The following is a 27044-nucleotide window of genomic DNA, read 5'->3' as shown; positions in this document are numbered from 1 at the left end:
ACATGCGTTGACCTAATGATTTCTCTTCTAGGAATTTATCCTAAGGAATTAACTGAACAAAGAATAAAAATATGTATTTACAAAGCTGCTCACCACAGCACTGTTATAATTGTGGGAAAAAAATGGAAACAGCAAACGAAAGGGAATTGGTTTTATTAAATGAGGGTTCATCTATACAATGAAATACAATGAAGCCATTATAAAAGATGTAGAGCTGTATTGACAGAGCTAAGACATTCACAATATATTGCCCTCTGAAGAAAGCAAATTACAGAATAATTTAGATGTATGTAAGATCCTGTTTCTGTCAAAATCCATATTAGGTAATATATATCATTGTGCATATGTACTGAAAAACTTAAGAGTGGTTATCTCTGAATAGTGCTTTTTTGAGGGGGTGACTCTTTTCTTTCATATACTTTTTTCCCTAAAATTTCTTCTGAAATCATTTATTACTTCACTGGACACACAGCTTCCTTAGCCAGTCTAGTTTTTGTAAGAGATAGTTATATATGCAAATATATTTTTCTCTTTCCCAGGTTATGTCTCTGAAGCTCTGAGTTAACTGTAAGGACCAGAAATGAATATTAAAAAAACCCTTGCCTCGAATTTTGACTTTTGCTTTTGATGAAGAGAACATCTAGGAATGAGTACTTCAACAACAACAACAAATTATAAAAACAATTAGCCCTAGGAAGAACAGAGTAAAAATAAGCATGATGTCAGTCTGCCAAGGAGACATCATGGTTCTGAGAAGTCCTAATTGAGAGCAAACTATTGGACTGGAAATGAGCAACAACTCAGGAATAAATTATGCATGGCCACTGTTAAATATTTTATCCATCCTTAACCATTATTTATCTTCGCAAGGCTAAAAGAGGAAAGACAAAGAAAATACTCAGATAGTAAGCATTATCAGTCTTGTCATCTTTCCTCCATCCTAGAAGCCATCAACATTCAGGCACAAACCCTGCAAAAGAGGAAAAACTCTAACCATGATCACAATAAGCAATCGGCAGGCTGAACTTGAACTTCACGACTTGATTAAGGGATGTCAAGGTGACCTCACCTTCTGCATCCAGTTTGTCACATCCCTCAAAATCATGAACATTTCGCTCTGCTTAACATGCTGTTTTAAAAATGAACGTTTATGAATTCTTGGCGACGTCCAGGCAAAGGGGTTTTGTGTTCCCCTGGTACCCACGCAGTGAGCGGGAAAGGACAGCGAGGATATTTGAGGAGCTGTCAGGAGTTGATGTAGCCCATTCAGCCCTTTGCCATTTGGCCAGCTTCCCAGCCACTCTGCCTCCTCCCCTGGCTCTCTCCCTTCACTGTTGATTTCCTCCCTCTCCGCTGTCTGCTTGGCTGATGGAGGCCCATGCCAGTCCCACTGGGCATGGGCCCCGTGAGCACCAGTCAAGGCCCCGTGGTGGTGGAGGGAGGACATGGATGCCAGCTCGCTAGAAAAACCCTCATGGGCCGCAACGGAATTGCGAAGACTTTATTGCAAAGGTTTGACTGTTGCCTTCCACAAGGGAATGAAACATTTTTACGATGGCCATTTTGGGGTGAGATTTGTTTGGAATGATTTTTCAAGTATTGTCTGGCATTTTGTATATGCGTGTGTCAGAAGCATACATTACGTTGTTATCCTTTTGGGGGGGGGGGTGGGAAGGCAGGGCTGCACCAGGTGGCATGTGAGATCTTAGCTCCCCGAGCAGGGATCGAACCTGTGCCCCCTGCAGTGGAAGTGCAGAGTCTTAACCACTGGACCGCCAGGGAAGTCCTTTTTTATCCTTTTTTTTTTTTGCATTACACTAATGTTAATTCCACATTCTGGCAGACCAGATGTGCGTGTGTGCGTGTGTGCGTGTGTGTGTGTGTGTGCGTGTGTGTGCGTGTGTGTGTGTGTGTGTGTGCGTGTAAATGCATGTACCCAATTTAAACATCAACTCGTTAAAAGTTGTCTGTATGGGTGTTTTTACTTTTTTTAATGTCTATTAATTTTATTTATTTATTTATCTATCTATCTATTTATTTATGTATTGGGGGTATAGTTGCTTTATGTATGTTTTTAAACCAAGAATCATTTTCCACATTTTTCTGCTTTACCAGATAGAGATTCAAACAAATGAAATCTACCTTGTTAAGTTACCTGGTGTGGATTGTTACTCCTGAGAGTGACTGATTGGGGATTCTGATTCCAGATGATTCTGGCGTTAGTCACTGATCCACCCGGGAAGCAACACTGACCAGGACTGCTGTTCCCATGCTGTCATCATCACGGCATTGTTGGAGGCCCACATTCTAAAGCCCTCTCCTTCAAGCTCCCTTCACCCATGCGTGGCAGGTATTTACCAAGTTAATGATTTAGTTTCTGAGTCACTAAGCATACAGATTTTTGCTGGAGTCACCCCGGGTACATACCTGAGACAGCAGCTGAAGGCCTCTGGGAATGTTGGGGAAAACCTGATTTGCGACTGACTACCCTACTGTAGATTTAAAGCTAGCACGCGCTGGCAGGACAGAAAGCCTGGGAACAGAACTCTTATGTTCCATAAGAACAGTGCCCTGTTTCATCTGAGTGGAACCTGTTCCAGGTCTTAGTGGAACAATGCCACAAAAGCTATTTCCTTGTCGTTTCAGGCATTGCTAGGAGATGGGATGGAAAAGGAATGCTGTACTGATACAATCTGTGAGTTGTACTATTAGTCAAATTCTAGTCTTTTTTGGTCTTTTTTGGTGGATAGCCCAGAACAAAAATCCAACCTGGAGTTTTCAGAGGCTTATTTTCTGCACACCTCTAATGACCTGTGTGGGGAATTACTGTATTCGATCAACCTTGCGATTCTGGAAAGTCAGATTATACTAATTTAAGGAAGTGGAGTCCCTTGCACAGGGGGCTGGAGACTGAAGCTTACTTTCGCCAAGTTAACAGTACAGCGTGTGCCAGATGAGAAGATGAAGGCTTTCCGTACATCTTTATGAATTTCAGAAGACCTTATAAGCCATGCTCATTAAAGCAGTTCTGCTAAGAGTGAAGGAGAGATACAGATGGATCTGAGGACTTCTCAGACTGTCATATGCACAGGAAGCACCTGAGGAGAGCTTGTTAAAATGCAGATCTCTGGGCTCCACCAGCAGAGGGTCTATTCAGCAGAACCGAGGTGGGGCCTGAGCATCTGCATCTCTAACTTCCATACAAGTGATGCCGAAGCTGCTGTCTGGGGACCACACAGTTGGAGGACTACTTTGGGCTGGCCGCTGAATCCCTCTGGACCTCAGCCATCTCCCTGAGAAGTGGACAGCACAGCTGACATTCAGAGCGCTTATTAATCCTCAGGCACTGTCCTCAATCCTCGCGGTGACCTATGAGGAGATGGTTTCACAGTAAAGGAATGAGAGCCTTTGACGGTCCATGGTTCTGAGCTTCTGAGACAGCGTTGGCAAACTGGTAGCCTGCAGGCCAGCTGGGGCTGGCTGGTCTGTTTGGTCTGTCTCACGAGTTGTTTTAAAAATCAGGATGTTCCACGGGAAATTCTGGATTTCTGGTATCTTCTTAAAAGTTCGAAGAGCTGGCAACGCTGGGCCCATACATACCCAAGTGGCAACAACGCAGTGGGGTGTGTGTGTAAGGGGAGACTGGCTTACCGGTCCCACCCACCCTACCCCATTCCAACCCCTTGGGAATCACATTTACCCATTACTCTAAGACCACGATTCTCTTGTTTCTGTATTTCAAAAGTAATGAATTTTGAACTTTCTGCCATTTCAGATTAAAGTTTCTATGTACTCTTTATACATTTGTATCAGATTTAGTTATGGTAAATACAATCAAAATAAAACAATAATATCTGAAAACACAAAAGCAAACGTTGCCATTATTATGAGATTTAAACTTTTCCATCAAATTCAGAACAGGCCACTAGACCCCAAATTTCATTTCCACTTTTACCATTTTCCTTTGACAGAGGACTGCCCTCTGTCCCCATTTACCTTTTGCACAGTACCTTATGCTTTGAACTCTCTCCTTGACGAGAAATGTACACCCAAATACTCTTAAAAAAAGCTGCAACTGACGCCACTGTGTTCACTTCCCTTTCACAGGGTCCTTCTTTTGTGAGGTGACAGCACCCTGATTCCCTGATTCTTCTTTGAGGAACACCCCTCACCAACCCAGCGCAGATGTGGGCTCAGGACCCAGAGCCAGAGAGAGTGAGCTCTGAGGCTTTGGCTGTGATTCGTGGGGAGCGGAGGCTCGCTTCCGGGTGGGTAGTTAATGACAGAAGGTACACTAGAGTTGCTGCAGGCCATTTTTGTCACCACAAAGGGGTAATTTGTCTGAGAAAACGCAAAGCAGGAAACAGAAATTCTAGCTTGTGTTGTAAATACAGCAGCCACTCGCTCCGTGTGGCTATTTAAATTTAAATTCATTAATTAAAACTACATAGAGTTAAGAATTCAGCTTCTCAGTTGCACAAGTCACATCTCAAACATGCAGTATCCATGTGTGGCCTAGTGACTCCCATGTGGACTGAGCAAATGAGCAAATAGGCCACTCCCCTCATTGTATTAAGTTCTACCAGCCGCACCGTTAGATAATATCTGTGCTGAAGTTCTAGCCTTGACTATTCAGCTACGTGAGCCAATAAATCTCTTTTTAGTGAAGCCATTCGAGTTGGATACACTCATAATCCAAAGCCAGAAGCCTTCAGTTAGCGCTCTAGAGAACACGACCGCAGGATTTAAGTTTCATTGGGGATGGTTTTCTTCCTCTCAGGTCAGTGCCAGAAAAAATAATCACTGGGTCCACAAAAAGTACTTGAGCAAATGACACTCAAGAATATTCATGCCATTTCACCATCTTCTATTGTTTCTCCAATCAGAAAACAATTAAAACATAGAACGGATGGATCTGAAAACAGATACACTTCCTAAGTCCCCGTTCACGTTCATCAGCTTGAGAATAATTAAGAATACAAGAACTGTTTTCCCCCCACTGAAAAGCGTTTTAACATGAACAATATTGAAATAAAATGACATGTGCCTTCTGACACGGTACAATGAGGATATAATATATCTGTAGTATTCTTGCCAAAAATGCGTAACTTGAATTTAATTATGAGGAAACAGACAAACCCACACTGAGGGACAGTCTACAAAACTTGTCTTTACTTTGAAAAAATGTCAATATTATGCAAGACAAAGGAAAGCTGAGGAACTGTTCCAGATTAAAGGAGATCAGAGACATGACACCTGAATGCGATGCATGATTCTGGATTAGACCCTGGATGGAGGGACGATTTTTCTGCAGAGGACACTACGGGGGCAACTGGTGAGATTCTAGTATGGCTTTGTGTAATAAATATTACTCTATCAATGTTAAATTTTTTGAATTTGATAACTGAACTGAGGTCGTATACAGGAATGTATGAGAGAATGTCCTTGCTCTCAGGAAAATATATGCCTGTCTTTAGGGGCTTAAGGGGCTGTGATCTCTGCAACCAGTTCTCAGATGTTTCAGGGAAAATGGAGAGAGAAAGCAAATGTGGGTATGATCGGGGTGAAGGGTATAAACTGTACTTTTCATGCAGCTCTTTTCTAAGTTTGAAATTATTTCAAAATAAAAAAGAAAGCAATGCAGTGCTTTTTTCCCCCCCAGGAAAAAAAATATACTAGTATTTTCCATGGCAAATTTCTCAAGTGGAAAACAAAGTGCTTCGCAAGAGTTTTTCAAATAGTGCATCCTGAAATTGTTTGGGGATGGCCCAATAAACATTTAAAAAATGGAACAGAAAATCAGCATTTTTCATGTAATGGTTTCACTTTGTGAAACTTTCAATTATATATAGGTGTGTAGTATACCCATCCTGACACATGCATACACACATCTGTGTACTGGATCACAACATTCAATGCATTTCTTACTGTGGCGTGCAGTTTTTAAACAATGTTTGAAAGCCATAATACTACAGTATCTTTAAGATAGTGACTCACAATTTACCTAAAACACCTTAGTTTGTACCTGCTGTCCTGGCATAATTATAAATTAGTCACTCATTTTCAGCCACTTTAATTTCTTTTTATAACCAAGTACCGTATGAATAAATATGCTTTGTGGACAAAAAAGAATTTTAGCCTTTTTAAAAAAAAATAAGAAGAATTATGTATTATTTGTATAATTGAAAAAGAATTTTAAGTTATCTTTACTAACACTATATTAAATAACTTTGCTATCCATCCCTTGGGATTATAATGAACTAGATAACTATAATGAACTAAAAAAAAGATTTTCTATTACACGGAGAACTCTCTAAGAAAGCTTTTTAAAATGGGAAAACACCTAAATACAGCTTGTAAATAAAATACGAACTCTATTTAATATTAATTTATAAAATACACATCAAATTTTGTAAAGTAACTGGACAAACACATTAGCTTTTAAAAATATATTATGTAAATCTTGTTTACAGGGAAGAACTTGGTAGACTACTACACACTAAGGGCTTTTCAATTATTAAATCTAACAGACTAATTTCCTTTCTTTTACCTTGTAATAGCTAGTCAGACACCCACCCAATTACAGCACTTAAGTAGCATGTAATATAGCTAGAGGCACAACTAATGTACGCTTTACCTTACAGGTAACAGTCACCATCAGCAAGTGATACGCTGTCACAAATAACAAGGTCAAGACTTTCTACGTCTTCCAAGTCAGGTGCTCCCCAATCTGCTGAGCTGCCGAAGTCACTGACACACACACAACCCTTAAAGCTTTGTCACCCACAATTAAAACCTTTCATCAGTCTAAAAGATGGGAATATCAGAGCAAACAACCAGTTGCTGCTCACCATTAATTCAAGCACCTTAAGGCAAACGACCAGAACAGGGCTGGCTTTTCCTTATACATTTCTATGACTTCAATGATTTTTTCCTCAAATGTAATTTTTTACCCAGACTGGAAACTTGGAAGCAGCAGGGATTTAGGATACAAAGAGCACTGGGGTCGTATTTGGGGATGAAAAGGATCTTTTAGTTCCATACCATTGTTTCATGGACCCCGAAACCAAGTGCATCAGGTACTGAGCGCAACACCGTCTGCACCAATGGATGATGTGACAGGTTCTATGTACACGATGTTGAATTTTTACTCAGAAGACTTTGTTTTTAAACTGGCGGAAGGAATCGGTTATTATCCTGCATGCTGGATGGCAGAGGAGTTAGTGCAGAGATCGACTTAGCCAATGACCGGGTGACTAATTTGGGATTAGACTTGGCTCAGGAAGAGGGTCTGTTTTATCTCAGGCCTTTTACAGTGTTCAGCGTAAAGTGAACTCAATCCATATAGGCAATACCTGTACCTGGGGTGGTAATAAAAAGTATAACTAAGTGAATTTGAATTCAGAAGAGAAACTTTCACTTTACAAACAACTTTTGCCTTATTTCAAATAATCTTAAACAATGTAAGTGATAATTCTATATGGATATCATGCAAAATCTCTCACATTATCAGAATTTAACTATATTTTAAATGCCCTAACCCTAACCCTAACTCTAACCCGGGCCCTCGGCAGTGCAAGCGCGGAGGCCTAACCACTGGACCGTCAGGAATTCCTGGTGTTGATCTTCTAAAAATTAAGGAAGCCAGGATCTTGTTATAACTTAGCAATTTTCTCCCTACCCATTTGCTGTAATGGGTGCTTGGTAAATATTTGTTGGGTGACTTTTCATATATTTGCAGACAAGAAAGTAGCCTTTATACAAGTCTATCTTTATTTGTAAAAAATAATATACAACTAAAGCTAATTTGATTTTTAAAATCAAAGCTCATTTAGTGATAATGTACATTTTATAATAAAATTGTAGTAAAATACTGACATTTGATAGTTTAAACAAAGTAGCATTCATGTAAAAATCATATTGCATGTAAAATTTAATTAGAAAATCCATAGTTCACAAAAGTACATATATTTTGTTGATAGCTCGAGGACATTATCATAAATTTACTTAAGATACAGAACAAAATTCACAGTTAGCTTGACATTTAGTACTATAAAATTTTATGCTGAGTCCACTGATATTTTTGTTAATAAGGTACACTTGAAATAATTCAGACTACCAATGAATCGACATTTTATTGTATAACCAAGATCTATTGGTTTTACAATACGTCTAGCAATCAATTCTTTCACCAATAATTTAAACGAGAGATCCAGTTGAAAAGACCGTTGACATATACCCTTAGTGGGATAATTAGAAATCACTAGCAGGGCTTCCCTGGTGGCGCAGGGGTTGAGAGTCCACCTGCCGATGCAGGGGACACAGGTTCGTGCCCCGGTCCGGGAAGATCCCACATGCCGCGGAGCGGCTGGGCCCGTGAGCCATGGCCGCTGAGCCTGCGTGTCCGGAGCCTGTGCTCCGCAACGGGAGAGGCCACAGCGGTGAGAGGCCCGCGTACCGCCAAAAAAAAAAAAAAAAGCACTAGCAGCTTTGATTTCCATTTTCATGAATACATACAAGACAAATCTGTATTTTACAGTTAAAAGTTGTACAAAAAGTCAAGCCCTGAAGTATTTCTTCCCCTAAGAAAAGTTCTGATGTTAAAACTTTGTTAAAAAAAAGAGAGAAAGAGAGAGAGGTAGTATGTGAAAGTATTTTTACTTAAAATGTTGAAGCCCTGCACCGCTTATAATTATAAATGAAATGTAACCTTCTACTTATTAACATTTTGCCATTCAAGAGTCAAATTTATAGAACTCAACAGAATGTTAAACCTGGAATGCCATTAAAAAATAGTGGTTATATAACTGGAAGAACTTCAATGAATTCAACAAGAAGTACACTGTATTACATAATGTTGTGCAGTTAATAGTTTAGTGATAACATGTTTAGTGGTAAAATGTGGGCAAAATACATTGAAGTATTCTGAGTCAAGAGAGCTTCATTTAATCAACTTTACTTCATATACTTTTACCATATAGAGAAAATATCCTTCAAAACGGAGTCATTTGATTCTTCATTGTTTTAATAGCACACAATTGTTATAAGGTATCCATTCTAGCCCTAGCATAAAATTAATCAATAAATAACTCTGAGAGAAATATCCATAAGTCACAGGAAACTCATGTAGTTCATACTATTCTTAAGTCTCTATATACAAGCTACTGTAGTGCCTGTGCACCTCCATACAATGAAACCAGGCAAGGAACGAAAGTTAGCAGCCTTACTCTTACCTTGCTAAGTGGATGCAGCGGAAAGTAATAAATAGCCTCATAAAATTAATCGAGATACACTCTACCTGTCAGAGGTGAATACGACATACTTTTCATAAAGTGTAGGCAGTGTTCCTAGAAATCCCATTAAGGAAAACCCAAAATTTTCATATAAAAAGTGCACAAGGTTGTCCTGTGTGTAAAAATCTCTTAGTTTGGGTGCATTTTTTTTTTTAACGAAAATAATTCACACTACTCAAATACATTAAAAGAGTAAAAAGGCAGACAAACAAAATATACACACAAACAACAAAAGGAATGATTTCTAATGAGATTTGGAATGAGGACAAGAAGAGGTTATGGGAGAGAGTCTCCCATGGGCAAACACGGACCTGAACAACTGTTAGAGTTTCTTAATTCAGGAACATAGCTTCAATGCTTTATAACTTAGGAAGCAACCCCTAAAAACAGTCAATTGATTTGATTTCTTAGAAATTAGGAAAAAAAAAAAGCATTTGAAAAAATTACTCGCTACAATGAGCAACAGAGGAACAATATTAAAAAATCAAAATACAACATGGGGAATATAGGAGCCAAGGTCCCAAAGTACCGAAAGATAGACTCAGACTTCTTCACGTTAGAATTAAGATATACAGTTAAAGGAAAAATCAACCAGGCTCTGCACAGCAGGTTAAATATGCAACCACTTCAAACGGAAATGATCTAGTCCTTATGTGTAGTTCTGGGAATGTGCTCTAACATCCAGTTCTCTATAGACAAAATAGCAAAAGCACATCATTTCATTAGCAAAGGCCCCTTTGTTTTAGACTTAAATTCACCTCTGACCCACTGAAGTTTATATTAATTATCAAACTACTATTTTAATAACATTTTAAGCTTGCAATATACTTTTTTCATGCCTATCCCAGATCACTGGTTCAGAGGTACATATGCTTTAAACTAGCCAAATTTACAAGTCTCCACGGCATCCTCACTCAGAAGACATTCAGATGCGATGGTTTCATAGTGTTATGATTGTTCCATCTTCTTCTAAGAGTTTCTGATCTGGAGCACGCGTTTCAAATTCTGTATTTGTGCCACTTGCTAAGGGTGCTAAGCTCACTTCATTAGAAGGAATAAAACCGTTCTGTCCAGATTCAAAACTGAGTTCTATTTGTGTTAATGATTCCAGGCTCTCGGTGTTGCGAACAGCCTTAGGGATCTGCTGTGGCACACCATTGTCTTCAATAATAATGTCATCTTCATCGCTGTCTTCATCCTCTGGCTCAAAGCTCGGTTCGATCTGCTGTGGATAGCCAGGAAGGCTGTTGTCAGTAGACTGGCCAGAGCTGCCGGAAGTCCGACTGTTCCTAATGACGTTATTCCTCTGGTTTGCTGGTCTCACTGTGATGATGAGGTTGCGGCTGTTTGCAATCATCATGTCAGTTACTTGATCTAGACTCTTCCCGGAAACTTCTATGCCATTAACTTCTAAAACTTCATCATTAACGGCTAACAGTCCTGTGCTTTGAGCCAGACCTCCTGGCACAAGTCTGGATATAAAGATCCCTGGGACCTTCTCTAAGCCATGGGGTGTCACCCTGACACTGGAGCCGTCCCGGATGTAGAATCCTAGGGGTTTCTCAGTGCCATATTTGTAAAGACGGACCCTACGATGTGTTTCTGGGAGAATATCCACGTCTATAATAGAAGACACAGGTCTGAAGTCCTGGGGCATACTAATGACTATGTGTGGCTTTTTTCTATGGTTGTCAGGACGCAACACGTTGGTTAAAACATTCTTCTTCTTTATTAGTGTGTCTGTACCAAAGGCACTGTAGTCTGCTTCTTCTGTTTAAAAATAAAATAGAATAATTATAGAAATGCTGTAAAAACGCCCATTTATCTATAGTGGAATCTGTACAGAAAGGACAACTCAAATATATTTGATACATAAACTCGTTAAGTATCAGCCTGCTCCTATCGGCTGAAAATGTAACGCAGTAAGACATGCTATACCAGAAAAGCCCAATAGGTGGCCCTCTCGAGTATTCACCATGAAGTTACCAAAAGTTGAAGTTAAATTTGAAAAAGCTCAATGACTCAAACAACATTAAATATGGCAGATGAAATTCTGATAAGCCTCGCACACACATTCTTAAACACCATTTAAAACAAGTTATTTACATTGTATTTTCCCTATGTTTGTTTAAACACCTCCAATTTGCATGTTTATCATATTTGACTCAATGACACGAAATTGGGCACTTTTGAAGCGCAAATACCTGTACTAGAGTCTGGGAGGACAGTGTACAAGCAGACGTCTTTTTACTGCGCTTAGCAGATAATTGTGTTTTTTTACAAATTGAAGGTTTGTGGTGACCCTGCACCGAGCAAGTCTACCGACGCCATTTTTCCAACAGCATTTGCTCACTTCGTATCTCTGGGTCACATTTTTTAATTCTTGCAATACTTCAAACTTTTAAATTATTATACTTGTTACGATGTGCTTTGATCAGTGATCTTTGACATCACTACTGCAGAAAGATTATGACCTGCTGAAGGCTCAGGTGATGGTTAACATTTTTTTTTTAGCAAAAAAGTATTTTAAACTTGAGTTATGTATTTTTTTAGACATGATGCTATTACACGCTTAATTTGTGCAAGAATTCATGTGACTTGCTTTATCGCGATATTTGCTTTATCGAACCCACAATATATCTGAGGTCTGCCTGTAATTAAATGAAATGGATAATACACATAAAATGATAATGTAATTAAATGAATGCATATCAAACACAGGAATTCTGGTCTTCTGAAAATACGCTCTCCCTCAGTTTTCTGGGGGAGTTCTTAACCTTTCATTTTCCCACTTTTGAAAGAGGCTGAGGTATAAGACAGAGACAACAGGGAGGGGTGAGGATTCTGGCAAAGCTGAGACCTCCTGCCCCATTTAATGGCATGGCTTTTCTCGCTCCAGGCAGCTTTTCTTCACGGACTGTAGGAATTTGTGTGGACAGTCCAACTTGTCAGAAAGTCTTGTTTTTTTAGGTTAAAAAAAACACAAACTTTCCCATTTAAAATGCCGACACCTAATTAAATAACAACAAAAACCTGTTTGAGCAAAATAACATCTGGGGGTTGAATTTATTCTTCAAGCCAGCAATTTATAATCCCTGATGTAAATCAGGGAAAACAGGGCACTAAAACTAGATCTCCTTACATCCCACAGCTGGAGGTAGACAGTCTACAAACAACACGTCTCATCAGAGGATGAGGAAACAGAATTAGCAGCAGGCATAAAAGGTGAAATCACATTTCAAAAATAACTGGAATGGGGATAAACTAAAAAGTCACAATCTCCAAGGATGAAAAAAATATTTAATAAGAATAAAAAAGACAAAAGTGCCCCCACCATCCCAAGAACTAGTTTAAAGTCCTAGTCTCAATCACTGCTACAGACAACAGTAACATCACCAGACTGTGTCTGCACAGGGCTTCCATCTGTAGCCTCTTGTCACCCAACTCTCGGCCCCCCTGTCGTTAAGTATTATTACCTTTACTTTATAGACCAGGAAATTAAGGGTACAAAATAAGGTACAGACAGAAGACTGGCCCCAGGTTTTCTTACTAAGGCCAATACCGTACATGTTCAATTCATACAGTGAATGTTAAATGTCCACTGTGTGTCAGAGCCTGGAGAACTTCGGTATTCTTTTCTCAGTGCTGCGTGAACACTCTTCAAAAGCTAGTTTCAGATAAATGTACAAGAGTAGGGGTATCTGGGGACTTCCCTGGTGGCGCAGTGGTTAGGACTCTGCGCTCCCAATGCAGGGGGCCTGGGTTTGATCCCTGGTCAGGGAACTAGATCCCACATGCATGTCACAACTAAGGAGCCCCACCTGCCACAACTAAGACCCAGTATAACCAAAAAAAAAAAAAAAAAAAAAAGCCTAGTGGTACCTGATTTTGGGGCATTTTCCCCCTGGGGATAATTTTGCTTCATTTATGGAGAAAGTACTTACACTGTGTTCTTACAAAGACAAATTTATTTATAATTTGGCTTGGGAAATAAACTGACTGACAAAAGAATCTTTTGGGCAAAATGTAGCCAGAAATCTATCAACAATGATCTTCTACTGAATGTGTTTATTCAAAATTGTATATTTCATTTTACAATCAATTAAGAAAGCCCACACAATTTTTATATGGGAAATTCCACACCATACAAAAGGAGAACAAAACTAAGTTGCTTACATACCTATTCATGGGAAACCTGACCAAAAAACCCCCCAAATCTGCATAATTTGGCATTGCATCCAGACTCTGTTTGAATGCTCTCTGCTAAATTCTCAAAAGCAATATGCCCCAGTACAAAGGCACCTTTGTTCTCCCATCTAGCTAATCAGTTTCCAGCCACTGGGAAAAGAAATATTTTGGCAGAAAGCCAGGGTGCAGGGTGTCGGTTTAAAGTGTAAAGGTGAACATCTACAGGGAACAGGCCTGACGTTCCACCTGAGCATGTCTGTCAAAGTACAAAACTCAGAAAGAGACGGAAAGTTGGAATCCTGGCTCATGGCAACCTTTCACTTGTATAAACCCAGGCTTTATGCAACAGTGTGTGATATAGGCTCAGCGAAACCTCACCTATCCCGAGCCTGACAATCTCAGCTCACCGAAACAGACAAGGATCTACCCCTGGAATGCCGCCAAACAGCCAAACTGGATGTCTCACTTCCTTACACACAAAAAGCCCCTGTGCTTTCCTCACAGAGGAAGGGAGCCCTGAAGGGCCTCCCTCTGAGCCTCTTACTTTTTAAACATTAATTCCAAAAAACCCTGGTTATCTCATTCCTCAGCTCACAGTCTTAAGTCACAGTCAGGGGTAAGGGTCCACCAAGTGAGTGGCAGGCACAGATACAAAAAATAAAAGCCTACAGTGAAGAAAAAGCAAACCTGAAAACAAACAAACAAAACAAAAGCGTTATATAAATCCCAGCAGCATCCGTGTACAGTAACAAAACAGTAACAGTTCATGGTAGAGTCATCAAGAAGGTTCAAGATTATGACCCATTCAAGTTCAGTAGGAAGACAGGGGAAGAATGAAATAATTTTTGAAATTGTTCTAATCAAGGGGTGGACAATCTTTTTCTGTAGAGTTTGTACAGTAAATATTTTAGGTATTGCAGGTCATACGGTCTCTGTTGCAAAAGCAGCCACAGGCACTACAGAACGGAGTGATCATGGCTGTGTTCCATGAAAACAGCCAGCAAGCCTGAGTTTGCCAACCCTTGTTCTAATCCAAAATGGTTAAATGAAATACATGTGGCAACTTTAAAAGGATTAAACATCACTTAAAGCAATATTCAAAGCCTGCAGATCCCTTCACTTCCTAATATAAGGAAAATCAAATGCCAGACACTTAAGCACCTGCTACTATGTGGCTAGACATCGTGCTGTGTGCTGCAGATCCAGTGCACCAAACAGCTAAGGTGCTTGCTTTCATGGTGCTTACAGACTAAAATAGATGGCAATTAACAAAGAACTTGAAACCATTATATTATTACAAAGGTGCCAAGAGCTGTGAAGTTTATCAGTGGGAACTCAGCCTGGTCTGCAGGGTAAGGCAAGGCTTCTCTGGGGAGCGTGGTTTATACTGAGACTGGAAAACAAACCAGTAGCTAATCAGGTAGAAGGGAGGGAAGAACTTCCGGGTGCAGATACAACAAATACAGAGCCGGGCAGGATGGGGTCGGCGGAGGAGACGGTGAGAAGGCAGGGTGGGAGGGGAGAGAAGAGGAGGAGCTGGAGCCAAGTCCAGGCGGCCAGGGCCCTGCAGACAGACAGGGCCTCCGGGGAAGTGGGGAGGATTACGGGCTTCAGCCTGAGGGCAAAGGGAAGAAAACCAAGGATTTTGGTTTTCCTACAAAGCTCACTCTGGCTGCAAGCTGGAGGAGGGCCCTGCGGGGAAGACAGGAGGTTTTACTGCAGGTAATGTAGGATGGTACCTGGCCTGGGGCAGAGGCAGTGGAATGGGGAAATAAGCTTGAAAAGTAATCAGAACACATTTTTAATAGGCCACGTGACCGAATAAAAAGGTGTGTCAGGAAACGGGGAAATAAGTTTGAAAAATAATTAGAACACACTTTTAATAGGCTTGGTGACTGAAAAACAGGTATGTGTCAAAGGCGACACCCAGGTTTCTGTCATAAGCAACTGGCATCACATTCTGAGCTGTTACTCAGAATTTTTTTTATTTCTCGGGCCGTACCTTCTGTTAAACAATTTTTCACAATTTACTATTAAAATGTATACTCCTTAGACCACTTCTAAATTCAACCCTGACTCACTAAAATATAACCTTAAAATACAGCTCCCAAATAACATCCAATGCACAGTACAGTTCTAAGAGACAGTTTAAGTGGCTGCCCAGTTCCAGGTGTCTGGGCCACAAGGCCACATCCTAACGCAGATGAGGCTTCAAGCAAGGCCCTTCTGGTACTTCCAACATACTCCTTTGAATAAACCCATGATACAAATGGGTTTGTCTGATGGCACACAGAAACAGCCTGTGACACGGCAAGCAGCTGTGGTGTAGGTATGCTGATCAGATCTGGCGAGACGTCCGGGCAGGTCAACGGGCCTCAGACTTGGCTGATCATCGCAACGGGCTTTTAAAAAATACACATTTCCCTGGCTGCGTTCCAAACCTACAGGAATGACCCGAGTACTTTTTCTAAAGGTGCAACCTTTAAATATTTTCTGAGATTGTTTACCATACAAGAACCACCTGAACAACAAGAGAAGAAAAACTCTCTTTTTCCCGCAAATAAATGAGGAAATTCTAAACTCTGACAGGGTGAGGGGGCTGGCAAAAGCCCTAGGATCCTCTGCGAAAGTAACTTTTAAAATATCAGGTTTTTTGTTTTGTTTTTGCTTCCACAATAACAGCCCTGGAAATAGAGTCTGGGTTTTCTCCTCTAACAATAAATTATTGTAAGACATAAAACTTTTCAAGATATGCAATGATGCTACCCGCGAGTTCAAGCTATGAAGTGGTTTATGCCTCCAATCCTGAGCTCTCACTTCAAAGAAGCTTTATTTGGTAGAGGGGATCAGATGTTAAAAGGTCACACGGTTTAAAATTTAAAATCGTTTTCATGTCTGTCTTTTAAAAAATCGCTTGGTGACACATCAAGTGCAACTGCTGCCCTATTGGTTCCTAAATTGGAAGCAACAGGCCAGTAAAACAGAAAGTGTGTTGTAATTAAGCGAGAAAATGTAACTGTACTTAATGCCATGTTTTACATTAGTTTCCTGAATTTAATGTTCATTAAAGTTTAAGTAAAATCAGCTTTCTACTTAAGCATCTCTTGAGCTCTGTTTAAAAGAAAAAAGGTATCACCACGAACTACAGGGCACTGTGTAACTCTGTAAGACAGACAACAAACATGTTAACTCTACCTAAATAACCAGAGGGTAATGTGGTAAAGGTGGAGGTTGGGGGGCCCTAGCTAGGGTGGTCAGAAGAGGCCCCTCTGAGAAAGCCATCTGAGCTGAGAACTGAGGGAGGAGGAGGCAGCCATGGGACCAGCTGCAGGAAAAGCGTTGCTTACAGAAGGAACAGCAAGTGCAGAAGCACAGAGACGGCAACAAGCCCGCTGAGTCCTAGGGACAGAAAGAAAGCCAATGTGGTTGCTGTGAGGGGGGAGTGGGAGAATGGAGGAAGGAGACGCTGCTGGAGCACAAATGAGGATGTATTTTATTCTGGATGCAACGGAAACCACTGGAGGGTTTTCAGCAGGAATGAATCGACTGACTGACTTTTCATGTTTTGCTTAAGTCATATTTGTATTACAGTTACGTTTTTTTTTTTTTTGGCCGCACCGGGTGGCATGCGGGATCTTAGTTCCCCGACCAGGGATTGAACCCGTGTCCCCCTGCAGTGGAAGCATGGAGTCTTAACTGCCGGACCACCAGGGATGTCCTAAAGTTACATTTTTAAAAACAAAAATTTTCTGTTGAACACACTGCCTATTTCTAGATCAAATTCTAAGGGCTCTGAATTGTATTGGTTATTTACCTCTACAGCATAGAAAACTTTTGTTTACATCTAAACATATTTGAAAAGGAAACAGCAGATGATAACTGCCCTTAAAAGATGTTAGGATTAATCCTATGATCACGTAAGTGTTACAATTCCAGTAACAAAAACATGTGGTAGTATAATCCAACACCTATAATCTTTCTAACGAAGGGGATAATCCAACAAGTTCTGTCAGATGGCAGTAGTTTAAAAATAGTCATTCTATATTTAAATACATGTTCCAAACAGCAAATTTGTAATGAAAATTACAACTGCTAACAAGACAGGCCTTCTATGCAACAACAATGATTTAAATTATTCTGCTTAAAATGACAAGCTCCACTCCAATGTTTTGTCTTCTCCTCTTCCTTCTCCAACATTCTATACATAGCTTTCTAAGAACCATCCCTGCTCTTCACCTCAGCAAGCCCTTATGTCCACTCCCCAAAATTTCAACTATCACTTTTCTGCAGACTTTCAGCTCTTTGATCAGCCTCTAGATTTCCACCCTAAGCTCCAGCCCATCATTTCTGATTTCCTACGGGACAAGGTTGAAACTCGCCGGCCAGATAAGCTTTTTTGTCCTATAACCAGACCAATTTTCTTTCCAAGTCAACCTCTCTTCCAGACTGTACCTGTTTTATGGCGCCATCAGGCTCAAATCCAGAAAGCTACTTGCCTCTGGACGCCTCCTCAACCCTCTGCCCTCCGGGGGAGCGCAGTGACTCTCAGATCCTCCCCTTTATCTTCCTCACCTGGTCTCCTGCCGGGGCAAGCTTCTCAGCGTCCCTCACCCCCCTGCTCCTTGCTCTCTCCTGTAAGACTGCTGCGTACTCCAATTCCTCCTGAACAGCCAAATGAGTCTTCCTGAAGTAACACTCTAATTGTACCACACCCCTGCCACATACCTAGGAAATCCATCTTAGGGGTCTTTGGGAAAATGAATTTGCGTCTTTGTAAAGTATTTTGTAAACAGTCAAGTGATACAGATGTAAGTTACCCTACCCTTGGAGGTTTATTTTGTTGGCGGACTTTAGCTCCTCCAAACCCAGAAGCAAAGATACACAATCAGTGGAATTTCAAAGCCCTAGGAGTGGTCCAATGCTTATCAACTGATTGGAAAGAAAGTTTCACCTTCCAGGGTAATCTCTACCCACTCTCTCACACTGCTTTCTGGGTTGGTTTACAAACACAGTAAGGCTTTGATTATCCCACCAATACTGGGCTTGTGGCTCTCATGTCGCCTTTCCAAACCTCTTCATTTACCAAAGACAAAGGAATAAATGGCACACACCATGGCCATATACAGGCGGACACAGATAAACACACACACACGGAGGAGGCCACAAAGTTAAAAGTTTTAGGGCTCAAAATACGTTTCAATTCTTGCCATATAGAGTGGTTATTTTAAAATGTTCTTTTGCAAAGACCAATATCAATGTTTACATTCCTCCAAAATAATGACTTGCTCTCTGATTTTCCAGATAATTCACTAGTTTTATTTCTGTGAAAAATGCCTTAAAAGGAAAGAAAACATTCACCGGAGGCATACTACATGCCAGAGCACTGCACTGAGCTCATTTAAACTTCCTAGTAATCCTATGAGATAGTATGTTCATTCTATAGATAAAGATACCGCGACCCAGGAAGAATAAACAGCTTTCCTTCAGGTACCTATTAAGTGATGCATACAGATTTCAAAGTTAATTGCTACCAAAGAAGTAGAATGTTTCCCTGACTCCAAAGTCATACTCCTCCTACCACATCTTTCTGAATGGACAAAATTCCATTCAACAAAGTGAAGATTCAATAAATTCCTAATTTCCATTTTTAAAAAATCTAAGAGGTTATAAAGTAATTAAAACCACAATCTTTCGGACTTCCCTGGTGGTGCAGCGGTTAAGAATCCGCCTGCCAATGCAGGGGACACAGGTTCGATCCCTGGTCTGGGAAGATCCCACACGCCATGGAGCAACTAAGCCTAAGTGCCACAGCTACTGAGCCTGCACTCTAGAGCCCGTGAGCCACAACTGCTGAGCCTGTGAGCCACAACTACTGAGCCTGTGTGCTATAACTACTGAGGCCCACGCCCCTAGAGCCCATGCTCCGCAACAAGAGAAGCCACCTCAATGAGAAGCCCATGCACCACAACGAAGAGTAGCCCCCGCTCGCCGCAACTAGAGAAAGCCTGTACACGGCAACGAAGACCCAACGCAGCCCAAAATAAAAATAAATAAAAAAAAAAACCCGCAATCTTTCCAAAGTATACTTAGTGAAGTATAACGATGTCAATTAAACCAATAATATCACAGATGTCTTAACTCACTTGTTAGTTAATATGGTAAGAAGATTCACACAAAATGTCTGTTCATTAAATTTGTAGTGAATTCTGTGTATCCTATCAATGAGGAAAATAAACAACTTCTAATTCTAAAATAATTTTTCTAAACATTGTTACTTACCCTTTTTTTGTATAAAAATCCTAAGCAGTGGGTTGGCCGTTGAAACAGCTTTGTGATAATTATCATCGTTATTTATAGGTAGTAAATCTCCGTGGATGTCTGCATAGCCTACTAAAACGTCAACATTGGGTATCTTATGAACATGTTGCAGTAATCCATAAAACTCCTCAAACTTTCCAGGTTTTGATCTTTCCAGTGAAAACCGACGAAATTCAGCTCCAAACTATAAATAAACATATTAATTTTAAAAAAGGTAACAGGATCCAATCTTAAAATGCATGACAGAAAAATTCACAGGCACAGTATTTCCCTTAATGAAGAAGACAGTTCCAATAACACGGTCTATCGTCAGCAATCTCATTATCAGGAGATAAAACAACATAAGGAAGGCACAGGAATGTGTCTGCTCACTGCTGCATCTCTGAAGGGCATTCCCTTCAAGAGGTGCAGGCTCAACTTAATCCCTGGGGTACCCAGGTCTCACTGAGGACTGTCCTGCAGAGTGACTCAGCTCAAACAAACCCTGTCTGGAGCCCAGATCCTGACAGCAGTATCTACTCCTCACTCAGGCCATGGGGTAACAAAGATGTTCCTAAGTCTTTATTTTGACTGGTAGCAAAAAGCATCTAAGTTTCCTTCCCCATAAAAGGAATTACAATTTCACAGGAAGTGGCAAGAATTAACACCAACATATACAAAAAGGACTTTGAGTTTCTTGGCACTAAGGCAGGATACAAATGGAGGTATGTCATATAAGAAACAGGTCTAGAGATAAGAAGTGTCTTCCCTATGTTAATCTTAAAAACACACACACACACAACACATTAAATATATGTCCTACAACTCTCCAATTAAAGCAAAAGTGTTTACGTGCTTGGCACAATGCTAGGCCCTAGAGAATGAAAGGCTCAGGCCTGCACCAGAGCTCAGAAATTAGTGGGGAAAGAGAATAACTATATGAGAGGCATTAAGGGATCACACAAACAGGGAGGACGACACTTCCATCATGCCCAATATTTATCTCCACAATTCTGGTTCTCAGGTCTGGTTCCCTACTCTAGATTCACAACTCTGCCTTCCAAATGCCAAATTATTTAAGTGGTTCTTACTCAACACGAAGGACTGGCTTCATCTAGTCCATAGTAAACAGGATCCATGACTTAACTATGGGACTAGCATGGCATTTCCTCAAATGTGGAAACGTAAGAAAGATTCATCAGCCTTCCTCAAAAAGTGCCCCAGTCACACAAGTTTGGGAAATGCTACATAACTATAATTACACTCTTAGGAATCACTGTGGAGACCAGATATTAAATGCTCAGTTAAGTCCTGTGGTTGATTAAAAAAAAAAAAAAAAAAAAAAAGTTTTTAAACAAATGTTTGCCAAATATGTTTGACCACTGAACTAATTTTTCCTCTAAATATCTATTATTGGCAAGAAACACTAATGTACCCCTAAGACAGCCTTAAGCATCTTGCAGAGAAAGTCCCTATCAGAATAATTTGAGCAGGTTACAAATGTGTCAATTCATTTCCCTAAGGATCCCATGGTCTCTCTGAACTCACTGCTTTTGCTATCTCAAAGAGTTCATCTGCCTTGCTTATACCCACACTACTCACTAGTTTTAAATTAAAATGAAAAATTACTAAAACCACTTCTTACCTCTAACAAATCAAAAGTTTCCAAAACACATTCCTGAAACATAAACACTAACGTCTGTCAAGAACATAAGGTGACTCATACCTAAAGCGCTCAGAAAGTGTAGTCATACCTTCACGTTTCAAAGTAAATAATAACTGGGGAACACCCTTCATATCAGAGTTAGTCTTATGATGTTATAAAAAGTCATAGTTTCTTCTCCATTTTCTTTATTCTGGTATCAAAACATCCTAGTGCTTTCTGATTCATCTCAGGGTTTTATTACTTCCCCTGGTGAATGGGAGTAACATCTAATAATTGAATATTTTAGGGCTGCAATGTTTTTGCTAAAGCTTGTGGATAAAAACTCTTTGCTCAACATTTCTTTCTCTTGCTTAAGTGTTATGATAAAAACAATGGAAAATTGTATGGCTTCACAAGTAGATGCGCCCTTTTGCAATGTTAGCAGGAAAAAAAAAGGGAAATTGTTATGCTTCTTGCAGCAAAACAATAGGATTAAGAGAACTTTTTACTACATGAAGAAAAATACTAAAATAGAGATAATATTAAGACCCAATCAACAACTATTATAACTTTTCTTAGCCTGGTCTAGTTTGCCTTGGTCACCCAGAATGTGTATGGACACCTGTCTCCCAGCATCTTTTGGTACACTCTAGAAATGAAAACTTAATTTTAATATTGTTTGCCCATAAATAATAACTAGGAAATGTACAGCTCAAAGACTATTCCAAGTGTTTAATAACCTAAGGTTATTAAAGGACGTCACCTTGATTATTAAGAGCTTTTCCAACTCTGGAGAAACAGGAAGATAAATCAGTTACCAAAAAAAGTCACATGGTAACTGGTATCACAACTTAACTATAGTTATATTTGCATTATCCATTACTTTATTTGCACCATTTTCCCCTTCCATGAGCAAAGATATGACACTGTTGACACTGTTTTCTATGCAGAAGAAAAAGTTGGCACTGTTTTCTATGCAGAAGAAAAAGAAATCCTGAAACGTGGATCTGTACATCACCAACTTGTGGTTACAACCTCTTAGCGACCAGCTTTGTAAAAAGCTGTGATATCACCAAAGCAGTGAAAAAGGAAGTATTGCTTCACACATCTGTCCAAGTATTTCTTAAATGGTAAAGATGCCAAATGTTTTATTTAATCCATTAAATATATATTTAAAACATAAGGTGCCACTGACACACTAGAAACAGCACCTCTACCGTGCCTATTTATCAGCAGCTAGAACACTAGTGGGACCACACTTTATGAGATGCAGGTTCTCAGAATGCCTTGATTCTATTTAAGAGACATGGTTCACCAGAAGTCCAGTATGGCAGGTCAAATATATAATGGGCAGTATGGGAAAGATTCACAAACCAGTTGACAGAAAAAAAGGGCAGAAAGCCTGAAATTCCAGTCCCCAAGTGCTCGAGGTTTTCTAGTCTGAGAGATAAATTGCCACTTGACTGTATTTATCAGAACACCTAGAATCCCTACTCATTTTTTCCTATGATAAAAAGATTAAATACTTGCTACCAAGATTAGGACCACAAACTGAATTTTAAGATTATGCAACATCATAAATGTCTTTCTTTTCTTAACCTCAACTCCCACAAACCCAAACTAGATTTATGACAGAAATGCCATGAGAAGGTTCAACCACTGGCCACGGAACTACCACCCCTATACTGCTAGAGGGAAAGCTCTATATATTTTGAGTTATCTTAACCCTTAGTTCAAGCGTGTCACTTCAATTTGCTATGGCAGTTCCACGGAGGACACAGGAGACAGCATACTCATGAAACGGCTATAACTACATTTCTATTCTTATTAAGCAGAAGGGTTTCTTAACTAGTGCCTATTCTGATACACGAGTTAAATCGAAAATAACATTGTAAAATAATGTGAAAAATGAATGCAGATACTCTTGATGTGATCATCTCAGTTACAGCAGCTTATAGAGCTTTGCTTATCAACTCCAGATAGTAAAAACCATTCCACCACAGGCTCCAGGGAGCCTTCCTACTCTGCTTCACTGAAAAGCACTCCTGGATTTTGTATTCTCCTCCCCCCTACCCCACCCCGCAGTCTTACATTCAATGATGTTTCATTATTCTTAAAGTTGATATGCTTTTACTTTTCTCCTATTCTTTCATGTGTTTTCATCTTCCCAGCTCTTATTTTCAATGTTCTCAGGGCCCAGCCCATGTCCTCTTTTTTCTATTCCATAAAGCCTAAAACTTATTTTGTAAAAGGTTTTAAGGTTTTGTCATAAAAAGCACACCTTGTCGAAGTCATAAGCTTTCTGAGCCCCCGTCTTCTGAGAGGATCAGACTAGGTTATCTAAGTCCCCTTTGGCTCTTCAATTCATGAAATGCTTGCTGAAAATGTTCCCGGAGCCGCCGACCATCTTCAAATTCCATCTCAAAACCCCCGTTGGAAAGCATTCCCTCACTAATCCCTATACACCGTCCTGCTCAGGGAGCCCTGCAATTTAGGAATTCAGTGGATACTGACGTAATTATCAGCAGATTGGCGTACCGTTGGTCAAGAGTGAAAACATTTGATGTGAAAAGGTAGCAGGATGGAATGAAGAGGGCACCCAGACTCAAACTGTGAAGTGCTACTCAAACAAAAGGCGATAGTGTTAATTTTATAGATTAAATGCATACCAAAGTTAGTGCTAGAAAAATCTCTAAGCAGGAAGCAAAGCTAACTTTACAAGGGCTCTTGAGTTCCCTGGGCTCTCTCCTTCACCACTTGATGCACCCTTGAGCCACAGAAAGGGGTAACATTTTGTGACCACGGGTGTTCCAAATACTCTTTACTCAGAAGGCCAAGAGGTAGAATTCCTCCAAACCTTTCGTACCACGCTGCGCTCAAACGCCTCCCATCCTCGGCTATACCTCGGCCCTTACTCCCATCCTTGAACAGGAATGATTTTTAAGGAGATAGATTAAGCGCTCAGCTGGTCTCCCTACCTGGGGCAGGAGCAGACACAACCCCCCACGCTCGTCCTCTTCACAGCAAGCGTATTCTCCACCATCTCCTGCCTCCAAATCCCACCATCGCGCCCACCACGGTCCCAGACAGCGGGCAGCTCCTCAGGCCGTCCCCGGCCAGCCCTTGGCTTCCCCCAGGCCCCGGGAGCACCCCCCTCAAGGCTCTGACCGCCAGTCCCCATCTAGCCGGCCGCTCCGCCCAGCCCGGGCCCCGCGCACCTTGCTCTTCACCTCCATGGTGCCCAGGCAGCCGCTGCCCGCTCCGTGCCGGTGGCTGCGGTTCATCCTGAGGCCTGGCCCGCAACAGCCTCCTCCAGCCGGGCCGCCCCTCGGAGCGCGGAGAGCGAGTGCCCGGCCGCTGGGCTCGGGACTCGGCTGCGGCCCAGGCGCCTCCTCACAGGCACCTGCAGAGGGGCGACCGTGGCTCGGGTCTCCGCGCAGAGCTCCGCTCGGCTGGCTCCTCACGCGGTGGGACCCAGGGTGAGACTGGCGGCGCGGCGGGCGGGAACGCGGCCCCCTCCCTCCGGCCTCTGCGACGGCCGCGACGGCGAAAAAGGAGGAGGGGGCGGAGCACAGGGGACAGGCGCCGCAGCCTAGCTCTCAGCCGCTTCCCCCGCGAGCCCGCGCGCGCGCACCCCAGCCGGGCGGGAGCCGCGGCACGTGCGCGCGCTCACCTGCAGCCTCCGTAGACGCCTTGGAGGCTCGCGCTCCGCCCACACCCAATGGGAAGCGCGCACCTGCGCCCCCAGCGCCAACCAATCGGTACACGTCTCGCGCAGCGCGTGGGCGGGCCGCCTCCGCGAAAGTCCCGCCCGCCGCCGTACGATTGGTCCCACGCTGCGAGGGAGGGGCGGGATCACCTGAAGCCGTGGACCGCCTCTCCCGACCTAGCAGGAGAGCTGGAAAGCGCATGCGCGGGCCCTGGAGTTTCCGCCCCGGGAAGGCAGGCCGGAAGCGCGAGCGCACCTGGAGATGAGCTAGGGCGCTGGGCCTTTTGCGCACGCGCAGGCGCGCGCCTGGTTGACCCGGACCCGGCTCGCGCGCCGCGGGGGAATGGGAGGCGAGGCCCGGCTGGTGCGGAGGCGGGGTGGGGCTGCTATGTTTCTGCCACCCCTTATCTTCCTTCCACTTTGGGATGCTGCAGCGTGCAGCTACGCCCCTCCACCACCCATTTGCGTCGTTTAGGGGTCTGGCTGCAACTCTGATTACAAAATTCAAGTTTTCCCGCCTCTGCAACAGTCACTGGGGAAGAATCTCAGGGCTCTACTGGCTTAGTTTTGTTGGTAGAGACTCTTTCTGCAGTCCGTCAAGTCCCATAGGGTCGAGTAGCCGCTGGGAGGGAGGGAAAGTGGGCAGAGGCTCGGGATGGCTCCTCGAAGGTCCGGCTTACCCGAGTACTTCTAGACCGTCCCTCCAGGGCTTTCTTTTTTTCTTTTCTTTTAAATTTATTTTTAACCTCTGAAGTCTTCCTCTCCCTCCAGCCATTTCTGGGCTATTCGTTGTGTCCACCAATGACAGCCTCCAGACTGCCTTTGTCCCCCTCCCCCCAGTGGAATGACCGAGCTCTGTCCCTGATAACAAAAGACTGACTCCTTCTCTCTAAATGCCCCAGAGCTGGGTTTGTTCTCCCAGGGGCCCTTTTCAGCACTGGCCGTGCTGGGGAGGTGAGGAGGAGACCCCCAACGCTCCCCCACACACACCTGCAGGGGGCTCATCATGGCACTGCGGCTCATCAAGGAGCTGTGGAACCCTCCTTTGAGCTGGACCTGGGCCGGCGGGCGGGGTTTCTAACCTGAAATGGCCAAGAAGATCTGGTTAGGGTGCTGCATTCCACCTGAGTCCTCCGAGGCTTCCTCCCCTTATCTCATGCCTCCCATCCCTCCTCACACTTTGCACCCCTCCTTCCCAGCACTTGTGTCAAGTTCCCGTTTCCCTATGTGTTTTGGGAGTAATCTGCTCCTGACCGAGAATGACGGCTCTGAGAAGGCAGGGGTCTGCTTTGCTCACTGGGGAGCAGTAGCACCTACCTGACTCCTAGCAGGTACTCAGATATGTCTCTGCTGGGTGCTGGAGCTGAGGAGGGCGATTTCTCCATACTAACTTTACCTCACCTGGGCTCAAAGGTGAGAAACCCATCTTTCCCCCTGAGGGGTTCAGTCCAGCAAATATTCGTGGGGGAATTTAAAGTTTTTCTGGCCATTTTGGGTGGAAGTCCAGATGGAAAGGATCCCATCCCAAGCTGAGTAATAATAAAACTGCCTTCTCTACCCCCTGTTCAAAAGCACCTACTATGTGACTCAAGCTAAACTGGAAATGAAGTGTGGTGCTGTGATGGGGCAGCATGGCAGTTTGGTCTCAAGACCCCTTAATACTCTTAAAAATTATGGAGGGCCTCCAGGTATTGTGTTTATGTGTGATATGTCTTTCAACAGTCATTGTATTAAAATTGAAATTGAGAAATGTTTAAAACACAAGAGTACACAAGCACACATACCAATAGTCATCAGGGTGATGATATCATCAACATGTCCTGTCCCTTCTGGAAAATTCCATTGTATACCTGTCTGACAAGGAAGGTGAGAAGAGCAAGTGACATCTTAATATTGTGAAAATAGTTTGGGC

At 42.2% G+C, this 27044-nt stretch overlaps 1 protein-coding gene across 1 annotated transcript; it reads right to left on the bottom strand.

Annotated features, from left to right (window-relative positions):
- Positions 1-7758: 7758 nt before the first annotated feature.
- PARD6B (par-6 family cell polarity regulator beta) lies at positions 7759-25166 on the bottom strand. The gene is made up of 3 exons (XM_067708451.1): positions 24642-25166; positions 19761-19983; positions 7759-11063 (listed from the first exon to the last, which is right to left on the bottom strand). The coding sequence occupies exons 1-3, from the start codon at positions 24705-24707 to the stop codon at positions 10234-10236; spliced, it is 1119 nt and encodes a 372-aa protein (XP_067564552.1). The 5' UTR covers positions 24708-25166; the 3' UTR covers positions 7759-10233.
- Positions 25167-27044: the final 1878 nt, after the last annotated feature.

The sequence above is a fragment of the Pseudorca crassidens genome, chromosome 15, assembly GCF_039906515.1.
Source record: "Pseudorca crassidens isolate mPseCra1 chromosome 15, mPseCra1.hap1, whole genome shotgun sequence".
In the NCBI taxonomy this organism is placed as follows: domain Eukaryota; kingdom Metazoa; phylum Chordata; class Mammalia; order Artiodactyla; family Delphinidae; genus Pseudorca; species Pseudorca crassidens.
Note: the sequence above shows the minus strand (reverse complement) of the source record. Positions and strands in the feature narration are given on the sequence as shown.

Excerpts from the sequence above, each read along its gene's own strand:
- PARD6B (XM_067708451.1), bottom strand. The coding sequence starts at position 24,707 with ATGAACCGCAGCCACCGGCACGGAGCGGGCAGCGGCTGCCTGGGCACC. Across the intron at positions 19,984-24,641 it reads CCATGGAGGTGAAGAGCAAG|TTTGGAGCTGAATTTCGTCG; the intron begins GTGCGCGGGGCC and ends GTTTATTTATAG. Across the intron at positions 11,064-19,760 it reads GATTTTTATACAAAAAAAGG|AAGAAGCAGACTACAGTGCC; the intron begins GTAAGTAACAAT and ends ATTTTTAAACAG.